General features: G+C 41.0%; 1 protein-coding gene across 5 annotated transcripts in view; it reads right to left on the minus strand.

The window, feature by feature from the left end:
* LOC133615305 (junction plakoglobin-like) overlaps positions 1-22,829 on the minus strand; it is a 327,845-nt gene that overhangs the window by 28,507 nt on the left and 276,509 nt on the right. For all 5 annotated transcript variants that reach the window (XM_061973808.2, XM_061973810.2, XM_061973806.2 and 2 more), the window contains one exon: positions 17,930-17,969. In XM_061973808.2, the coding sequence (XP_061829792.1) occupies positions 17,930-17,969 (40 nt within the window). The remainder of the gene's footprint in view (positions 1-17,929; positions 17,970-22,829) is intronic.

Below are 22,829 nucleotides of genomic sequence, written 5' to 3' on the forward strand. Positions count from 1 at the left end.
CAGATGTACTACTATTTCACACTGAAGTCGATATTATTTTCCCCGTGTAGACATCGAAACCAGCGGAGGTGCTAACCACATATTGTGTGTATGTGCGTTCTGATCACTCATTGCAGGTAATAATTGTTGCACTTTGTGCGTTTTACGTGTCCAAGACGTTCATATTTCAATTTGTATTGTTCCAAGCATATTTGTTTGTGCTATCGCGATCTAACGAAGTTGGCATCATTAGCATTAGCTCATATGCTAACACGTCGACGAGTGTCTGTGTCAGTATTATTAACTTACAATGACATTATTTTTGTATTGTTTCAGTTTCACAAATTCCTCAGTAAATTCACCAAAACGCCACTGTGGAATTATTTAGTCTGTTAAGCTAATTGATATCACAAAAAACTTTGTGTTACATTGAGTTCTGTCAAGTAAGAAGACAAAAGCTGTCTTTGAAACCTACCAAGAAGAAGGCTCGTGAAACTCCACTGTGTAAGGGGGAGAGCCACATGAAGGGTTTTCTGTTTTCTCTCATCAACAGAAGGATGTTGTTCTGGCCCAAGGACTTCAAAGTAGAGAGATGACAGGATCTGCCCAATTTTCAGACGAACTCTTTTTGAACTATTTTACGAACTCTTTTTGAACTGACCTTTTCTGTGAATTGTTTACGACCTTTTCTGTCAACTTTTTGCGACCTTTGTCCTCTGGAAACAGCCGTGGCCATGTGGTCGGGGAGGGTCCAAAATAAAAGAAGGAGGCATACAATCTTTTGGCAGAGTGTGCTAAGATACTGTGCAAGGGTACAGTGTAAAGGCGACTCTCCTCAATATATTGAGTCCAAATTGAATTCTGTCTCTGTTTGATTCTTTGCCTCGTGTCTTGTTTAATAGATGTCATCAGTGTTTGAACCTGACACTTTCGTACTTCTGTTTTGTTTTATCAGCCGTTTTACTGCCGTGGTGTAACAGACATTGTTTGGAATCAATTAGAAAATGTAAGTAAACTTTTTTTAAATATTTTTGTGAAAATAACTAATTTCACAACGTATATATCTGGGGCTTAATATATGGAAAAATATTTGTTCAATCTAAAATGTGGGTTTGGCTTATATGCTCTATAGTTTGGAAAATACGGTAATAAACATGTGCATGAGCATGATTGGGCGTGAAAGAGTGAATAAGGTACTCCCAAGTGTGCAGCCTTCAGTGTATTATTAAAGTGGGAGAGACGGGGAAAATGTGTTTCTTTTCAATACTATTGAACTCCACGACGGAGAAGACGAGCCGGGAAATGAGCGTCGAGTGTATATGTGAGTGCATATTTGTGTGGGTGTGTGTAAACACACTGCTGGTAATTAGTGACAGACGTACTCCGTCACACTTGACAGGCAAGACATTTACAAAATTCATCATACAAATGTCACCATTCAGCAGCTATCGAGCGATTTGAAAGTCGATCTAGGGAGTGACTGAACGACGATGTGAGAGATTGCCGCCACATAGATGACAAGCAATCGTCCTTGGCAGATATTATTACAAAACAACCACAACAGAAATATTGCAAAATAAGTGCTAAAGAATGAAAATATCAAACACGTTAGGAAAGGACTTTACTGCCTCAACTATGAGGGGCCATCAGGCACATTGTTCAGAATGACCTCTCACTTGCACTACTGAAAAAAATATTTTTCTCAACACAGTACTGAAGCGCTCTTACATATACTACTGAAACGCTCTTATTAGAGATGTCCGATAATGGCTTTTTTGCCGATATTCGATATTCGGATATTGTCCAACTCTTAATTACCGATTCCGATATATACAGTCGTGGAATGAACACATTATTATGCCTAATTTTGTTGTGATGCATTAAACAATGTAACAAGGTTTTCCAAAATAAATCAACTCAAGTTATGGAAAAAAAAGTGCCAACATGGCACTGCCATATTTGTTATTGAAGTCACAAAGTGCATTATTTTTTTTAACATGCCTCAAAACAGCAGCTTGGAATTTGGGATATGCTCTCCCTGAAGAGAGCATGAGGAGGTTAAGGTGGGCGGGGTTGTGGGTAGCGGGGGTGTATATTGTAGCGTCCTGGAAGAGTTAGTGCTGCAAGGGGTTCTGGGTATTTGTTCTGTTGTGTTTATGTTGTGTTACGGCGCGGATGTTCTCCCGTAATGTGTTTGTCATTCTTGTTTGGTGTGGGTTCACAGTGTGGCGCATATTTGTAACAGTGTTAAAGTTGTTTACACGGCCACCCTCAGTGTGACCTGTATGGCTGTTGACCAAGTAGGAATTGCATTCACTACAGGAAGTTATAATAATAATAATAGATTTTATTTGTATTGCACTGAACATTTGAATAACACATCTCAAAGTTAACTGATTATGATTACTGTATTTTTCGGACTATAAATCGCAGTTTTTTTCATAGTTTGGCCGGGCTCCAGTGCGACTTATATATGTTTTTTTCCTTCTTTATTGTGCATTTTCAGCAGGTGCGACTTATACTCCGGTGCGACTTATACTCTGAAAAATACGGTACTGATTTCTGTGACATGGAAACCGAATGGGGTTGAATAAACGTTGCTTCTTCCTACTCTTGACACATTACTAGCAGTAGCTACGTAAAACACTAAAACTAAATGTAGTATTTATTCCTGCTTATGAAATAAATTCATTCATAATTAGGGTTCTCACGGTTGATCGATAAAAAAAGAACCGTTCGAAAAGAAAATAACCGATTCCATGGACTCGAATCCCTTTTTGAGAACCGGTTCCCGTTATCGAGGCCACTATAGTAAAGAAAAAGAGTTGGTTCTTTATTCGAATCCCTGGGAACGAATCCCGTTCCACAAGAAATGCCCTGTGGGACATAACAGGAAATTACGTAGCTACGTCATTTCCTGTGATGTCACACAAGCAGCAAAAATAATGGACCGGAAAAAACGCCTCAAGGCATGGCTATTCACCTATAGCAGGGGTCGGCAACCCGCGGCTCTAGAGCCGCATGCGGCTCTTTAGCGCCGCCCTAGTGGCTCTCTGGAGCTTTTTCAGAAATTTATGAAAAATGGAAAAAGATGAGGGGAAAACAATCTATTTTTTGTTTTAATATGGTTTCTGTAGGAGGACAAGCATGACACAAACCTCCCTAATTGTTATAGCACACTGTTTATATTAAACATGCTTCACTGATTCGAGTATTTGGTGAGCGCCGTTTTGTCCTACTAATTTTGGTGGTCCTTGAACTCACCGTAGTTTGTTTACATATATAACTTTCTAGGACGTGTTTTATGCCACTTTTTTTTTCTGTCTCATTTTGTCCACCAAACTTTTAAGGTTGTGCATGAAAGGTGAGTTTTGTTGATGTTATTGACTTGTGTGGAGTGCTAATCAGACATATTTGGTCACTGCATGACTGCAAGCTAATCGATGCTAACATGCTATTTAGGCTAGCTATATGTACATATTGCATCATAATGCCTCATTTGTAGCTATATTTGAAGTCATTTAGTTTCCTTTAAGTCCTCTTAATTCAATTTATATCTCGTGAAACACTTTGTATTATGGCTTTTAATTTTTTGCGGCTCCAGACAGATTTTTTTTTTGTATTTTTGGTCCAATATGGCTCTTTCAACATTTTGGGTTGCCGACCCCTGACCTATAGTGATCACAGGGACAGGTTGTTTTTGTGTTACTGTATATATTTGTTTTTCTGAAAAATCCCACTTAATATACTTTGGGTAACAACAGTCAATATTTACTTATTTAATTGTTTTAGGGGGGGGGTAACAGTCAATATTTATTTATTTTATTTTGTTTTTTTCTTATAAAATAAAAGTGAGCTTTTGTTAAACCAAATATTGTGTTTTTTCCCATATAAAACAACTTATCTGGATTCGATAAGAGAATCGATAAGGAATCGGTTCGATAAGAGGATTCGATAATGGGCTCGAACTCGATAATTTCTTATCAAACATCATCCTTATTCATAATAACAGTATTCTTGGGAAAGACAAGACAACTATTGTACGACTTCCTATTTCCCACATGTCAATAAACGGACTGTGATGGGTTCTCACGCATGACACATGGTGAACAAACCATAATTGCTTCCATTATACATTTTCCAATTAAATAAAGAGTGAGCACAGAAAATGATGTGCCGAAAAAATGAATTATGTGAGCGTGAGCATGTGAGAGAAGGAGCTGAGAGAGGATTAAAAGCGTAACTGAAAAAAACAGCAGACAATCTGCTATTGGAACCAAAACATAAGCAATAATTAAAGAGAGATGAAAGGACTTGCACACACACAATGCCGTCAGGAAAATCAAAACAAGAGCCAGAAAGAGTTTAGGCAGTGGTGAGATCTTTTTGTCAGTATCTTATTTCCCTGCCTTATTTACCGCACCCGATTTATAACTACATTTTTAAGACGTTGTTTTATATCACACTGCCGTATTTTTCGGAGTATAAGTCGTAGTTTTTTTCATAGTTTGGCCGGGGGTGCGACTTATACTCAGGAGCGACTTATGTGTGAAATGATTAACACATTATAATATTATTGATCTCATTCACGTAAGAGACTAGACGTATAAGATTTCATGGGATTTAGTGATTAGGAGTGACAGATTGTTTGGTAAACGTATAGCATGTTCTATATGTTATAGTTATTTGAATGACTCTTACCATAATATGTTACGTTAACATACCAGTTGGTTATTTATGCCTCATATAACGTACACTTATTCAGCCTGTTGTTCACTATTCTTTATTTATTTTAAATTGCCTTTCAAATGTCTATTCTTGCTGTTGGCTTTTATCAAATACATTTCCCCCAAAAATGAAACTTATACTCCAGTGCGACTTATATACGTTTTTTCCCTTCTTTATTATGCATTTTCGGCCGGTGCGACTTATACTCCAAAAAATACGGTGTATTGATGTTTATAAATTAGAGGAGCAGCGTACGTCATAATTGTCTTAACTGTTCAGATTGTCACAGAAAAGGTTTCGCTACTAAACTGAGCAGGCTTCGTCAGTTTCTGCTCACAGACTTGCTGACAGATGCAAAGTACAGTAGTACCTCAACTAGGACGGTGTTCATAACTCACAACCCAGGTGTCTCAATTTAACGTTACCTAATGAAATCATTTAAAGCAGCACTAAGTACAAACCCCGTTTCCATATGAGTTGGGAAATTGTGTTAGATGTAAATGTAAACGGAATACAATGATTTGCAAATCATTTTCAACCCATATTCAGTTGAATATGCTACAAAGACAACATATTTGATGTTGAAACTGATAAAAAAAAAAAAATTTTGCAAATAATCATTAACTTTAGAATTTGATGCCAGCAACACGTGACAAAGAAGTTGGGAAAGGTGGCAATAAATACTGATAAAGTTGAGGAATGCTCATCAAACACTTATATGGAACATCCCACAAGTGAACAGGCTAATTGGGAACAGGTGGGTGCCATGATTGGGTATAAAATTAGATTCCATGAAATGCTCAGTCATTCACAAACAAGGATGGGGCGAGGGTCACCACTTTGTCAACAAATGCGTGAGCAAATTGTTGAACAGTTTAAGAAAAACCTTTCTCAACCAGCTATTGCAAGGAATTTAGGGATTTCACCATCTACGGTCCGTAATATCATCAAAGGGTTCAGAGAATTTGGAGAAATCACTGCACGTAAGCAGCTAAGCTCGTGACGTTCGATCCCTCAGGCTGTACTGCATCAACAAGCGACATCAGTGTGTAAAGGATATCACCACATGGGCTCAGGAACACTTCAGAAACCCACTGTCAGTAACTGCAGCTGGTCGCTACATCTGTAAGTGCAAGTTAAAACTCTCCTATGCAAGGCGAAAACCGTTTATCAACAACACCCAGAAACGCCGTCGGCTTCGCTAGGCCTGAGCTCATCTAAGATGGACTGATACAAAGTGGAAAAGTGTTCTGTGGTCTGACGAGTCCACATTTCAAATTGTTTTTGGAAACTGTGGACGTCGTGTCCTCTGGATCAAAGAGGAAAAGAACCATCCGGATTGTTATAGGTGCAAAGTTGAAAAGCCAGCATGTGTGATGGTATGGGGGTGTATTAGTGCCCAAGACATGGGTAACTTACACATCTGTGGAGGTGACATTAATGCTGAAAGGTACATACAGGTTTTGGAGCAACATATGTTGCCATCCAAGCAACGTTACCATGGACGCCCCTGCTTATTTCAGCAAGACAATGCCAAGCCACGTGTTACATCAACGTGGCTTCATAGTAAAAGAGTGCGGGTACTAGACTGGCCTGCCTGTAGTCCAGACCTGTCTCCCATTGAAAATGTGTGGCGCATTATGAAGCCTAAAATAGCACAACGGAGACCCCCGGACTGTTGAACAACTTAAGCTGTACATCAAGCAAGAATGGGAAAGAATTCCACCTGAGAAGCTTCAAAAATGTGTCTCCTCAGTTCCCAAACGTTTACTGAGTGTTGTTAAAAGGAAAGGCCATGTAACACAGTGGTGAACATGCCCTTTCCCAACTACTTTGGCACGTGTTGCAGCCATGAAATTCTAAGTTAATTATTATTTGCAAAAAAAAAACATCAAATATGTTGTCTTTGTAGTGCATTCAATTGAATATGGGTTGAAAAGGATTTGCAAATCATTGTATTTCGTTCGTAATTACATCAAACACAATTTCCCAACTCATATGGAAACGGGGTTTGTAACTTTTCAGCCTTCATAAAATGTTTGCATAACTTTTGGGATGATACATGGACTTGAATCACACTTCTGTCATGGCCTGAGGAAGTCTGTATCGCTCTCACTGTATCATCGTCTATTGTACAGCACTTTGGCTACCCCTGTGGTAAATTTTAAATGTGTTTTATAAATAAAGTTGATTTGATTTGACTCACTGGCACTAAGCAACTTTGGGAAGGGTGGCAGGAACCCTCCCACACAAAAAACTACAAACGTGATGACTTGTTTTACGGCATAAGTCAAACGGAAGTCGATGCGAACACCTATGTGCAAATACTGCTAACATGGCAGAAGCTGCAAAACAACAACAACAACAAAAAACGAAAAGTTTTGTCTCAGGAGAAGAAAAAAAAAACGAAGGACAGTCAAGGATCAACTTTGGCTCGGCTTATACTCGCTGGCGTGAGCTCAAAGACGAGGAAGGATTTCAGACCGATGCTGCTTTGGCTCTGTTCCTGCTGGACTAGTAAGTACTTTTTGATGCTCAAATCAAAATTATAATGACAATAGAGTTCCTGAAGTGCACGGTATGCTTGACACTGTGTCCGATGACAGGCTACCTTTTGCCCGTGGCAAATCCCTGCGGACATTGCGTCTCCTATCTTCAAACTTTCCTGACAAACTTCCCCAGATGGAGGAGATGCTCAATGTGCAACGATTCAACTGCAAGGCTGATTGTCGAATCAGACTGAATCGAATCGTCGAATAGTGGACACCTTTTAGAGCAGGGGTGCTCATTACGTCGATCGCGAGGTACCGGTCGATCTCGGAGGGTGTGTCAGTCGATCACCAGCCAGGCATTAAAAAAATAGTCCTAAAAATGAGCGATCATAAATCTTCACTATGACGTCACTTTCGTCCCTTGATTGACATTCACGGCACCCGAGGGTCTTCTGAGATGACGCTGGCTGCTGCCAGCTCATTAAAATTACCGACTGGAAGGCGAGAAACACTTTATTTCAACAGACTCTGGCGCCGTACCTGTCGTCAAAACTTCAAAGACCGACTGCACAGTTGCAAAGTTGCGCTAACAAAATAAGAGTCTCAGAAAGCTGGCTTGCACAAGCTACGGAGTTTGCCGACAATGTATTTCTTGTAAAGTGTATACAAAGGAGTACGGAAGCTGGACAAATAAGATGCCAAAAACCAACCACTTTCATGTGGTATTGGACAGAAAGGAGGACTTTTTTTCTCCTCCATTCGAAAATGCGGACATTATCAGCACCACTGTCTGATTCCTGTCAATGCAAGTCATCAGAATCAGGTAATACACCAACTAATATATTCTTGTCTTCATGAAAGAAAGGAATCTATATGTGTTAAACATGCTTGTATTATCTTTAAACACCTTTAACTTATTAACAATATTAACTATATGTGTTAAACATGCTTGTATTATCTTTAAACACCTTTAACTTATTAACAATATTAACTATATGTGTTAAACATGCTTGTATTATCTTTAAACACCTTTAACTTACCGTATTTTCCGCACTATAAGGCGCACCTAAAAACCACAAATTTTCTCAAAAGCTGACAGTGCGCCTTATAACCCGGTGCGCTTTATATATGGATAAATATTAAGATTCATTTTCATAAAGTTTCGGTCTCGCAACTTCGGTAAACAGCCGCCATCTTTTTTCCCGGTAGAACAGGAAGCGCTTCTTCTTCTACGCAAGCAACCGCCAAGGTAAGCACCCGCCCCCATAGAACAGGAAGCGCTTCTTCTTCTACTGTAAGCAACCACCCGCCCGCGTAGAAGAAGAAAAAGCGCGCGGATATCACCGTACGTTTCATTTCCTTTGTGTGTTTACATCTGTAAAGACCACAAAATGGCTCCTACTAAGCGACAGGTATCCAGTTCATGAAAAGACGCAATCTCTCCATCCGCACACGGATTACTATTTCACAGCAACTGATATTCCTGTGAACCGCACTGTGGATACAACGGGAGCACGTACGGTGAATATTCGCACCACAGGGAATGAGAAGTCATCCTTCACTGTGGTTCTAGCTTGCCATGCTGATGGCCAGAAACTTCCACCCATGGTGATATTCAAAAGGAAGACCTTGCCAAAAGAGACCTTTCCAGCCGGCGTCATCATAAAAGCTAACTCGAAGGGATGGATGAAGAAAAGATGAGCGAGTGGTTAAGGTAAGTTTAAGTTTACGCGAAGAGGCCGGGTGGCTTTTTTCACGCAGCTCTGTCCATGTTGATATACGATTTAGCGCAGTTAGATGCGGCTTACAACACGGGGCGGCTTATAGGTGGACAAAGTTTTGAAATATGCCGTTCATTGAAGGCGCGGCTTATAACCCAGGGCGCCTTATGGTGCGGAAAATACGGTATTAACAATATTAACTATATGTGTTAAACATGCTTGTATTATCTGTAAACACCTTTGACTTATTAACAATATTAACTATATGTATTAAACATTCTTGTATTATCATTAAACACCTTTAATTTTTTAACAATATTAACTATATGTGTTAAACATGCTTGCATTATCATTAAACACCTTTAACTTGTTAACAAAAACATATATTTCATAAATAAGTAAATATAAATGATATATATGAATGAGGTAGATCCCCATGACTTGATCAATTGAAAAGTAGCTCGCTTGCAGAAAAAGTGTGAGCACCCCTGTTTTAGAGGAAAAGTTAGCTCCGACAATAAAAGTGTATCTACTCGAGAGGGAACTGGTTTCCAAATGCAGAATCTAGGTATCCGACATACTTGCAAACCCTCCCGAATTTTCCGGGAGACTCCCGAATTTCAGTGCCTCCCCCGAAAATCTCCCGGGACAACCATTCTCCTGAATTTCTCCCGATTTCCAGCCGGACCTGAGTGAGGACAGCCTGTCGTCACGTCCGCTTTTTCTCCATGTAAACAGCGTGCCGGCCCAGTCACGTTATAACATCTGCGGCTTTTGGAGCTCAGTGCACAACTGCCCACACAACAAGAAGGAGACTATTATATATGTCTCCGTTATCCATTGGTTTATCTATAACCCATAAAGTAGGCAGGCACGGAGCTATTTCCCAGCGTGTGTTTATTCCAGCCGGCACGTTAATACACTGACACACAACATCCGGATTCCCATCATGCATTGCTTCAAAACTACGACAAGTAGTAATGTCCAAAAACATAACAGAGACGAAGCAGAAGAACGAAGAAGAGACAGTCATGGTGACGACGAGTAAAAAGAAGAAGTACGCTTGCAAGTTCCAAAATGATTGGAAAAAATAATTTCAGTTCATCCAGGACCGCTCGAAGGGGAAGGGGTATGCTAGGGAGAGATGGAAGATTCCAGACTCTGGTGCATTTGATGAAGGCACTTTTGTGCGTGCCACACAGCAATGCATCATCAGAGAGGGTGTTCAGCATGGTTAGAAAGATAGCGACAGAGAATGGAACGAGGATGGACAATTCAACCCTAAACTCACTCCTTTCCTGCAAATTAAATTTCACAGATGCTGCCCATACCTATGCTCCTTCAAAGGCTGTGCTACTGGCTGCAAAGCATTGCACTTCAAATACAACAATGAGTAGAGGAGTGTTATGTGTGTGTATATGTGTAAATAAATGAACACTGAAAATCAAGTATGTACTTATATATATATATATATATATATATATATATTAGAGATACGCGGTTTGCGGACACAACTGCGGAGTCCACGGATAATCCGCGGGTCGGGCGGGTGACATGACGAAAAAAATAGATTGTAAATAGATTCGGGCGGTTGGCAGTTGAACCAATTCGGAAATATATATACATAGTTAAATGTTGTTACCCACATACGAAAAACTTATAGATTTTATCGGTCCTTTAGGTGGAGCTGATGGTGCATCACCGAAAAAGAAAAGGATTGACTTCACAGAATGGGAGGAGGATACACCTGTGCTTGTTGATGAAGTAGAGGATTATTCCTCTACAAACTTCCATGTTGACGGATCAGCAGAGGAAAATCTACTTTCCTTTTGGGGGAAACAAGGACAATCATTCCCACGACTACAACACCTTGCCAAGAGAATCCTATGCGTCCCAGCAACAAGTGGCGCAAGTGAGCGCTCCTTCAGCGCAGCAGGGTGCATTTTAGAGGCCAGGCGCTCTCGCATGAATCCTGGCACTGTAGATGCCATTTTATTCCTGCATAGTGCTAACAAAAAAAAAAGTAAGTAGACATACGGTTGGATATGTTAAACGAATTAGTCTACGTTACCTATAGGCTATACCAAATAAGCCCATGTCTAACCTATATTGAGTTCGGTCAGCTAAATAATTTTGATGGTTACGTGTTGTTTGGGCGCACTACAATGCAAAGGAATTAAGGCAATTATTGTGGTTTTTTTCTATTCGAGATATACTACTATGTGTGAATAATTATTTGGCCTCGCTTTCAAGTGAAGCGCATCTCCGATTGGCGACAATGTAAGGCTATTTAGCCTGCTTTGTTTGTCGCGACTGTCTATTTTCATTATAATTCAAGTTTGATGATAAAGTGCAGTCTGATGGGTTTGATTTCCCCCCTTCAGCTATTTGCCTTGGCCAATAAGTTGCAGGTAAATTGTTATTATTATTTATTTAATTTATTTTTGTTTAAATAGAGATGACATACATATGTTATTGTATAATTTAAGTTTGTGAGCGTGATTGACAGCCTAAGGCTTATGAGGCACATTTTGTTTTTATTTTTTTAATTTCAACTTAAAAACGTATGAGCCTATGCCTACAACATAGACTATGTGTTTATCTTTATTTTCCTGCCTGTCGTTGACAATGGAGATTGTCTGATATTTTGTCATGGCTGCAGATCAATCAATAAAGGTTCATCTTTGTGGCGAAATTGTTCACTGCTTCACTGTGCACCCCGCCCTCGTCCCTATATGAGCATTACAACGTTAACAAGTTAATATTCATTGAAATAAATTCAGAAATTTTTTTTACCTAACGAAAATATAGGCCTAGTCTTTCTAAAACACTGTTTTAACTTCTTAAAAGCCTCGTACGGCTTGCTGCAACTGCGCACACAAAGTGTGAGGAACGCACTCCTGATCTGAGGGCATTGGCAACAATAGTCAACACTTTCTTAATGGAAATGACAATAATATTATAATAATGATAAATAATATTATCACGCATTAATATATCTTAGCCACTAATGCGTGGCCAAGATATATTAATGCGTGGCACGCATTGAATGTCTCTGCTACATTGGATCAGTCTCCTTTCTTTAACAGGCAAAAGCTTTATAACCTCACTAATATGCTTGCATCGTCTATATTTGAAATATAACAACTGGCGGATGGCGGGCGGGTGTGGTTTTGATAAAATGTTGGTTCGGGTGGATGCGGATGGTTGACGACTTTTGTGATGCGGTTGCGGATTAAATAATTGCCTATCCGCGCATCTCTAATATATATATATATATATATATATATATATATATATATATATATATAAGAAATGCTTGAATTTCAGTGAATTCGAGCTATAAATATACTCCTCCCCCCTTAACCCTGCCCCGCCCCCCCGAAGCCCCTCCCACTTACCCACCCTAATCTCCCGAATTCGGAGGTCTCAAGGTTGGCAAGTATGGTATCCGATCCTCAAAAAGTCCAATGCCATCTAAAAAAATGTCGCATTTTCCAAAGCAAAGGCCTAATTCAGTGGTCTTCACCAGGAGTTGTGGCTGTATAGTAGGGTGGTCATGACATTTGTTGATATATCCCAGCAATGTTTTTGTAAAAACTATAATGTCTTTAAATAACCTCTATCATTAATCCAATACAGTGTACGACACCCGCTCTTCAACTCCTTGTGGCTTGTGCAGCGCTTTGAGACACTTGTGATTAAGGGCTATGCTATATAAATACATTTTGATTGATTGATTGATTGATTGAACTAGTTGTAGGGCGTGCGGCGGTGTGTGAGGTAAGGCAGCCAGCTGAAGTCCGATAGATCACAGAGAGATTGCAGTAATGTCCCTTTTTAGTTAACGTTACGGACTTCATTATGTCTCCCGTGCAGCCCTTTGCCATGAAAGTGAAAATGAACAACATATAAAGCTCAGCGAAGATAAACGGCCACCAATAGTAGTCGCGCGTTTCTTCTCTTTTTCTTTGGGAATATCGACCGCGATCGTCGTTAAAGATAAAGAGTTTTAACGTTGATGGAAGCTAGAGTGGTCATTGATTCTGTGCTGTTACAAGATCTGAGAGAAGACGAGGAGATTATGCTTCCTGACTAGCCTGGGACAGAACTTTAAGAGGGTTCAAAAACCGCCTAGAAGACATCAACAGAGGTCAAAGTTGAGTACAGCAGACACGACTACTGTGATGTGACGGTGAGAGAGACTATGTTCCGTGGTTCACATATGGTGTTGTCTTATTATCACTGTTTCTGTGACGACCGGGTTGCATGGTGATGCGGGGTTTGTTCTCCCAGGATGCAAACGGACTTCGGACACAGCGTGCAGGTAGGAAATGATTTAGTTTAAAAATAAATCAGACGGGAACAAAGAAAAATGTGCTCATAGCACAGAAGTCAAAACTAAAGGGGCTAGCGTACAGAGCAGGAATCAAAAACTGTGGTCGACTGTTGCAAAAAGCAAGTTAGCAAGCCAGACCGAGTGAGGCAAGGGCATAGACTAAATAGCCCTCTGATTAGTGCCCGGTAGAGATGCGCGGATAGGCAATTATTTCATCCGCAACCGCATCACAAAAGTCGTCAACCATCCGCATCTACCCGAACTAACATTTAATCAAAACCGCACCCGCCCGTTGTTATATATCTAATATAGACGATGCAAGGCATTAGTGAGGTTATAAAGCTTTTGCCTGTTAAAGAAAGGAGACTGATCCAATGCAGCAGAGACATTCAATGCGTGCCACGCTGTCACGGCCCAGACGCACACCAGTGCGCAATCATCTGAGAGCCGCGCTGAGCGCACCTCCAAGCGCGTGGAGGTGCGATGTCCCTCCCACGCGGCGGCTCCACCCGGGCTCGCGCCCGAGGCTTCAGCGCGCACCACGGCGGCCATCCTACTCGTCGCGGCCTAGCCCTCGCGGCTCTCGCTGCCGGCGATGGCCGGGTACGGGCCCGACGCTCCAGCGCCATCCATTTTCAGGGCTAGTTGATTCGGCAGGTGGGTTGTTACACACTCCTTAGCGGGTTCCGACTTCCATGGCCACCGTCCTGCTGTCTATATCAACCAACACCTTTTCTGGGGTCTGATGAGCGTCGGCAACGGGCGCCTTAACCCGGCGTTCGGTTCATCCCGCAGCGCCAGTTCTGCTTACCAAAAGTGGCCCACTCGGCTCACCAGGGTGAGCCCCACCCCTTTCGTGAGCGCCCTGCGCGCGGAGTGACCCCTGTTACAAGCCCCCGGCAACGGGGGTGGCGGGCAGGTAAGCTGCTTACCTGCTGCGCGTGACGCCGGCCGCGGTGAAGGCGGACGAGGCGGGGTGTCGGTGCGGTGGGCGCGGTGGTGACCCTGGACGTGCGTCAGGCCCTTCTCGCGGATCGCCTCAGCTACGGCTCCCGGTGGGGCCCTCTCAGGGGAAGGGGCCTCGGTCCCGGACCCCGGCGAGGCGTCCCTTCTCCGCTCCGTAAAAGTGTCCATCTCTTTTTTTTTTCTTCTTCTGTTGTGGCATATGCTGCAGGTGCCTGCTCGTTTTTCGTATGTGGGTAACAACATTTAACTATGTATATATATTTCCGAATTGGTTTAACTGCCACCCGCCTGAATCTATTTAAAATCTAATTTTTTTAAATGTCAACCGCCCGACCCGACCCGCGGATAAAATCGTTTTGTTTTTTTATTTCAACCGCCCGACCCGCGGATAATCCGCGGACTCCGCGGTTGTGTCCGCAAACCGCGCATCTCTAGTGCCCGGGCAACAGGTGAGCGTCCCGAACACTAACCAGAGGCAGTGCAATCTGCCGTCATGGCAACTGAAACAAACAAACTCAAGAGGTGCTGAAAACACAAGTGACTCGAAAATGTAAACAGACTATGATCCGGGCAGCGGATCATAACAGTTTCATTGAATTATGCTTGTATTTAATCGTGGTTTTGCGTCCAGTGTCAGTGACCTTATAGCATACTTGCCAACCCTCCCGGATTTTCCGGGAGACTCCCGAAATTCAGCGCCTCTCCCGAAAACCTCCGGGGACATATTTTCTCCCGAAAATCTCCCGAAATTCAGGCACACAATATAAACAGCGTACCCGCCCAATGACGTTATAACTGTAGAATGATCGAGGGCGAGTTCTTGGTTTCTTATGTGGGTTTATTGTTAGGCCGTTTCATTAACGTCCTCCCAGCGCGGCAACAACACACAAGAACAGCAGTCACGTTTTCGTCTACCGTAAAGCAGTTCGTCTGCCGTAAACAGCAATGTTGTGACACTCTTAAACAGGACAATACTGCCATCTAGTGCATTTGATGAAAGCACTTTTTGCGTGCCACACAGCAATGCATCATCAGAGAGGGTGTTCAGCATGGTTAGAAAAATAGTGACAAATAGAACAAGGATGGACAATTCAACCCTTAACTCAACAATGAGTAGATGAGTGTTATGTGTGTGTATATGTGAATACTGAAATTCAAGTATTTCTTTTATTTATTTATATATATATATATATGAAATACTTGACTTGGTGAATCCTAGCTGTAAATATACTCCTCCCCTCTTAACCATGCCCCGCCCCAACCACGCCCCCTCCCCGGCCCCCACCCCCACCTCTCGAAATCGGAGGTCTCAAGGTTGGCAAGTATGCCTTAGAGTTTATTAATGCATTTATGCATATTTTAGCAATGAGATCTGACCTACTCTAAAACTCGACTTCTCTGAACATCCAGGAATGCAATTCATTCATAAACCAAGGACCAACTGTATTTACCTGTACCTCCAACTAGAGACAGGTGAGTATTGGTATTGGTATTTAAGGTTTTACTACAAACCCCGTTTCCATATGAGTTGGGAAATTGTGTTAGATGTAAATATAAACGGAATACAATGATTTGCAAATCATTTTCAACCCATATTCAGTTGAATATGCTACAAAGACAACATATTTGATGTTCAAACTGATAAACTTTTTTTTTTTTGCAAATAATCATTAACTTTAGAATTTGATGCCAGCATCACATGACATAGAAGTTGGGAAAGGTGGCAATAAATACTGATAAAGTTGAGGAATGCTCATCAAACACTTATTTGGAACATCCCACAGGTGAACAGGCAAATTGGGAACAGGTGGGTGCCATGATTGGGTATAAAAATAGATTCCATGACATGCTCAGTCATTCACAAACAAGGATGGGGCGAGGGTCACCACTTTGTCAACAAATGCGTGAGCAAATTGTTGAACAGTTTAAGAAAAACCTTTCTCAACCAGCTATTGCAAGGAATTTAGGGATTTCACCATCTACGGTCCGTAATATCATCAAAGGGTTCAGAGAATCTGGACAAATCACTGCACGTAAGCAGCTAAGCCCGTGACCTTCGATCCCTCAGGCTGTACTGCATCAACAAGCGACATCAGTGTGTAAAGGATATCACCACATGGGCTCAGGAACACTTCAGAAACCCACTGTCAGTAACTACACTTGGTCGCTACATCTGTAAGTGCAAGTTAAAACTCTCCTATGCAAGGCGAAAACCGTTTATCAACAACACCCAGAAACGCCGTCGGCTTCGCTGGGCCTGAGTTCATCTAAGATGGACTGATACAAAGTGGAAAAGTGTTCTGTGGTCTGACGAGTCCACATTTCAATTTTTTTTTGGAAACTGTGGACGAAACTGAGGAAAAGAACCATCCGGATTGTTATAGGCGCAAAGTTGAAAAGCCAGCATGTGTGATGGTATGGGGGTGTATTAGTGCCCAAGACATGGGTAACTTACACATCTGTGAAGGCGCCATTAATGCTGAAAGGTACATACAGGTTTTGGAGCAACATATGTTGCCATCCAAGCAACGTTACCATGGACGCCCCTGCTTATTTCAGCAAGACAATGACAAGCCACGTGTTACATCAACGTGGCTTCATAGTAAAAGAGTGCGGGTACTAGACTGGCCTGCCTGTAGTCCAGACCTGTCTCCCATTGAAGATGTGTGGCGCATTATGAAGCCTAAAATAGCACAACGGAGACCCCCGGACTGTTGAACAACTTAAGCTGTACATCAAGCAAGAATGGGAAAGAATTCCACCTGAGAAGCTTCAAAAATGTGTCTCCTCAGTTCCCAAACGTTTACTGAGTGTTGTTAAAAGGAAAGGCCATGTAACACAGTGGTGAACATGCCCTTTCCCAACTACTTTGGCACGTGTTGCAGCCATGAAATTCTAAGTTAATTAGTATTTGCAAAAACAAAATAAAGTTTATGAGTTTGAACATCAAATATGTTGTCTTTGTAGCATATTCAACTGAATATGGGTTGAAAAGGATTTGCAAATCATTGTATTCCGTTTATATTTACATCTAACACAATTTCCCAACTCATATGGAAACGGGGTTTGTACTTACGTATAAAATACTACACGGTCTAGCTCCATCCTATCTTGTCGATTGTATTGTACCATATGTCTCGGCAAGAAATCTGCGTTCAAAGAACTCTGGTTTATTAGTGATTCCCAGAGCCCAAAAAAAGTCTGCGGGCTATAGAGCGTTTTCTATTGGGGCTCTAGTACTATGGAATGCCCGTCCATTGCACCGGTCGCCCACATCTACAGTCCCCTCCAAGGTTTCTCATTGTATCCCATTGGGTTGAGTTTTTTTCCTGCCCTGATGTGGGATCCGAGCCGAGGACGTCGTCGTGGCTTGTGCAGCCCATTGAGACACTCGTGATTAAGGGCTTTATAAATCAACTTTGATTGATTGATTGATCATTGAGATTTGAGTACCCATCTAATGTAAAAATGTAGTTTAATGTTAAAATTACTTAGGTTTTGCAATGTATTAAGAGCAAGGAAAGTGTTTATACGTGGGTGTAAAAGCTGCTTGGAGGGCTTTATAAAGACGTAAATGCCTGTAATATTTATAAAAGTCATAAAGTTAAAGTCCCAATGATAGTCACACACACACTAGGTGTGGTGAAATTACCCTTTGCATTTGATCCATCAACTCAATCATTGTAGAAAATCTTCAGACTCACCATCAGCCAAGTATGCGGGCTCCATGGCAACTGAATGGGCCTTGAGAGAAACACAAAAAGATAAAAAGAATAAAACTAAACTTTGGTAGGACTGCTTTAAAATCAGACAATAAAATCACAGGTGTCAGACTCAGGGACCGGGGGCCAAATCTGGCCCGCCACTTTAAAAATTATGTGGCTCGTGAAAGCCTGAAAATATAAATACTCATATTTTCTTACAAAAATATTGTATTTATTTCCTTTTCGACAATAAAAAATAATGTATCATTTAAAATGCAATATTATCCAAATCTAAATATTATATTATCATGTATTCCAAAAATATTTGTTGTTAAAATTAAGATAAATACTGTACTTAAATATCTGCTTGACTTATGATTTCGAAACAAATTATCAATCAAATTGTAGACTGTAAAATTGAGAATACATTTTTACCGTAAAATCAACTTTGGTACTGTTTTTTTCCATATACAGTAAGACACTAGAACAGGGGTCGGCAACCCAAAATGTTGAAGGAGCCATATTGGACCAAAAATACAAAAACAAATCTGTCTGGAGCCTCAAAAAATTAAAAGCCATATTACATACAGATAGTGTGTCATGATATATAAATTGAATTAAGAGGACTTAAAGGAAACTAAATGAGCTCAAATATAGCTACAAATGAGGCATAATGATGCAATATGTACATATAGCTAGCCTAAATAGCATGTTAGCATCGATTAGCTTGCAGTGACCAAATATGTCTGAGTAGCACTCCACACAAGTCAATAACATCAACAAAACTCACCTTTGTGCATTTAACAACGTTAAAAGTGTGGTGGACAAAATGAGACAGAAAAAGAAGTGGCATAAAACACGTCCTAGAACATACTTGCCAACCTTGAGACCTCCGATTTCGGGAGGTGGGGGGTGGGGGGCGTGGTCGGGGTGGGGCGGGGGCGTGGTTGGGGGCGTGGCTAGGAGGGGAGGAGTATATTTACAGCTAGAATTCACCAAATCAAGTATTTTATATATATATATATATATATATATATATATATATATATATATATATATATATATATATATATAAGAAATACTTGACTTTCAGTGAATTCTAGCTATATATATATATTTATTTTATTTTATATATATATATAAAGGAGATTTTATTTTATATATATATATATATAAAGGAGATCTTGCCCCAAGTGGAGGAGTTCAAGTACCTCGGAGTCTTGTTCACGAGTGAGGGAAGAGTGAATCGTGAGATCGACAGGCGGATCGGTGCGGCGTCTTCAGTAATGCGGACGCTGTATCGATCCTTTGTGGTGAAGAAGGAGCTGAGCCGGAAGGCGAAGCTCTCAATTTACCGGTCGATCTACGTTCCCATCCTCACCTATGGTCATGAGCTTTGGGTTATGACCGAAAGGACAAGATCACGGGTACAAGCGGCCGAAATGAGTTTCCTCCGCCGGGTGGCGGGGCTCTCCCTTAGAGATAGGGTGAGAAGCTCTGCCATCCGGGAGGAGCTCAAAGTAAAGCCGCTGCTCCTCCACATGGAGAGGAGCCAGATGAGGTGGTTCGGGCATCTGGTCAGGATGCCACCCGAACGTCTCCCTAGGGAGGTGTTTAGGGCACGTCCGACCGGTAGGAGGCCGCGGGGAAGACCCAGGACACGTTGGGAAGACTATGTCTCCCGGCTGGCCTGGGAACGCCTCGGGGTCCCACAGGAAGAGCTGGACGAAGTGGCTGGGGAGAGGGAAGTCTGGGCTTCCCTGCTTAGGCTGCTGCCCCCGCGACCCGACCTCGGATAAGCGGAAGAAGATGGATGGATGGATGGATATATATATATATATATATATATATATATATATATATATATATTGTCGGAGGCAGATATTTACATATATCCGTATTTAAGTGTTACTTCTTTATTTTCATAATCATATTACAAAACAGCTAGTGTTTTTCTTCCAATAGTGGTCTTTTGGTTGTCTGCAAATACTGTGTGCTAACCTTGACTATGGAATGTAAGAAGGAGAGATACTCCTTCTCCTTGTCTGTTCTTGTGTCCAGATGCGGAGGACAATGGGCATGTGTTTGGGCTGGAAAGACAAGACAACGAGGGTGGGAGGGAGAGAGACTTTATAGAAGAGAAGGTTTCCATATTTTAGATCAGACCATCTTAGCTGCGCGGTTGAATGTTCTATGCTGGACTGGTCTCATTATATTTACAAAGCTTTGGGGATAAAATTACAAAATACCTATTCTGTCTCTGGTGGTTCTTCTACTCAGCTTTCAGTGTCATAAAGAGCTTGGGAGCGACGAGAAACTTGAATTCCCTGGGAGGAACAACTGGTCCGAACGCAGCAATTTATATATATATATATATATATATATATATAAATAAAAGAAATACTTGAATTTCAGTGTTCATTTATTTACACATATACACACATAACACTAATCTACTCATTGTTGAGTTAAGGGTTGAATTGTCCATCCTTGTTCTATTCTCTGTCACTATTTTTCTAACCATGCTGAACACCCTTTCGCAGAAAGGTTTCGAGTACCACCAAAAAAACTGAATCTCTGAAGACAGTATAAAAATCTGTGTTAAAGGTGTACAAATACTGTTTGTATAATAAGCATGTTATTGTTTACAAATGAGGGTTAAGAGTTCAGTACTAAAAAAAAAAAAAAAGAATGTGGCTTAAGTACAGTTTTTTAATTGAGCTGCTGCATTTTTTGGTTGGGTTGTTTATTTATTTTGATAAACTTCTACATTTCTAAAAGGGGAGGAATGTAATAGAGTGATCTATGTTTGTTTGTTGCCATCTCCTGGTGAATGTTGGCTATAGCGTACTGGGGTTACTTTTTGGTTGGCCAACGATTTACGTGGTGTTGCGCACCTGACGTCAAGTGTGTGAGTCTGTTCTGAAGTCTACTGTAAAGAGACGTACTTCATCACCTCGCCTGGTTATTGCCTCCAACTCAATATATTACAACAACATTGCTGTTTACGGCAGACGAACTGCTTTACGGTAGAATAAAACATGACTGCTGTTGTTGTGTGCTGTTACCGCGCTGGGAGGACGTTAATGAAACTGCCTAACAATAAACCCACATAAGAAACCAAGAACTCGCCCTCGATCATTCTACAGTTCTAAGGTGTTTGGGCAGGCACGCTGTTTATATTGTGGGAAAGCGGACGTGAATACAGGCTGTTGACACGTCACTCAGGTCCGCATGGAGCTGGAGGCGGTCCGCCTGAATTTCGGGAGAAAATTTGTCCCGGGAGGTTTTCGGGAGAGGCGCTGAATTTCGGGAGTCTCCCGGAAAATCCGGGAGGGTTGGCAAGTATGTCCTAGAAAGTCGGAGAAAGTTATACATGTAAACAAACTACGGTGAGTTCAAGGACCGCCAAAATTAGTAGGACAAAACGGCGCTCGCCAAATACTAGAATCAGTAAGGCATGTTTATTATAAACAGTGTGATTTATAACAATTAAAGAGGTTTGTGTCATGTTTGTCCTCCTACAGAAACCCTATTAAAACAAAAAATATATATTTTTTCCCCTTCATCTTTTTCTATTTTTCATACAGTTTTGAAAAAGCTCCAAAGAGCCACTAGGGCGGCGCTAAAGAGCCGCGGGTTGCCAACCCCCGCACTAAAACATTAAAAAACAAACCAAAAAAAACATTAAAACAACAATAATTTACGGTAAAAAACAAACAAAAAACGGCAGCTTTGTTGCTTGAATTTTATCGCTAAAAACAGTGGTATTGTTTTTCCATTCCACTTCATTTATTCAATGTTTTTATATGCTGTAAAGAAAAAAACACTGCTTTTACTGTAAAATTCTGGTTACTAAGCTGCCAGTTTTTAAAGTAGAATTTAAATATTGTTTTTGCAACTTATGTAAAAAAAAAAATATATTGTTAATGTATTATATACATACATATGTATATTCATATATTACTCATTGTTAAGGGGGAACATTATCACAATTTCAGAAGGGTTAAAACCATTAAAAATCAGTTCCCAGTGGCTTATTTTATTTTTCGAAGTTTTTTTCAAAATTTTACCCATCATGCAATATCCCTAAAAAAAGCTTCAAAGTGCCTGATTTTAACCATCGTTATATACACCCGTCCATTTTCCTGTGACGTCACATAGTGAAGCCAACACAAACAAACATGGCGGAAAGAACAGCAAGCTATAGCGACATTAGCTCGGATTCAGACTCGGATTTCAGCGGCTTAAGCGATTCAACAGATTACGCATGTATTGAAACGGATGGTTGTAGTGTGGAGGCAGGTAGCGAAAACGAAATTGAAGAAGAAACTGAAGCTATTGAGCCATATCGGTTTGAACCGTATGCAAGCGAAACCGACGAAAACGACACGACAGCCAGCGACACGGGAGAAAGCGAGGACGAATTCGGCGATCGCCTTCTAACCAACGATTGGTATGTGTTTGTTTGGCATTAAAGGAAACTAACAACTATGAACTAGGTTTACAGCATATGAAATACATTTGGCAACAACATGCACTTTGAGAGTGCAGACAGCCCATTTCAGGCGTGCTAAGAACATATATTTTTCCACGATTTCAGCACTCAGGTTAACCATACCTAAATAGACACAAAATACTGCATTACACAAGACTACTCGAATGATTGAAAAAAATAAATGTTTTTAAGCTAAATTATTGGTAAACACAGTTTATGTATAATAATTTACGTAAAACCGCGAGTAATGAATAAAGTTTTCATCAATTAATATATTCTGTAGACATACCCTCATCCGCTCTCTTTTCCTGAAAGCTGATCTGTCCAGTTTTGGAGTTGATGTCAGCATCTGCTTTGAGTGTCGCAGGATATCCACACATTCTTGCCATCTCTGTCGTAGCA

Source organism: Nerophis lumbriciformis, linkage group LG22 (genome assembly GCF_033978685.3).
Source record: "Nerophis lumbriciformis linkage group LG22, RoL_Nlum_v2.1, whole genome shotgun sequence".
Lineage (NCBI taxonomy): Eukaryota > Metazoa > Chordata > Actinopteri > Syngnathiformes > Syngnathidae > Nerophis > Nerophis lumbriciformis.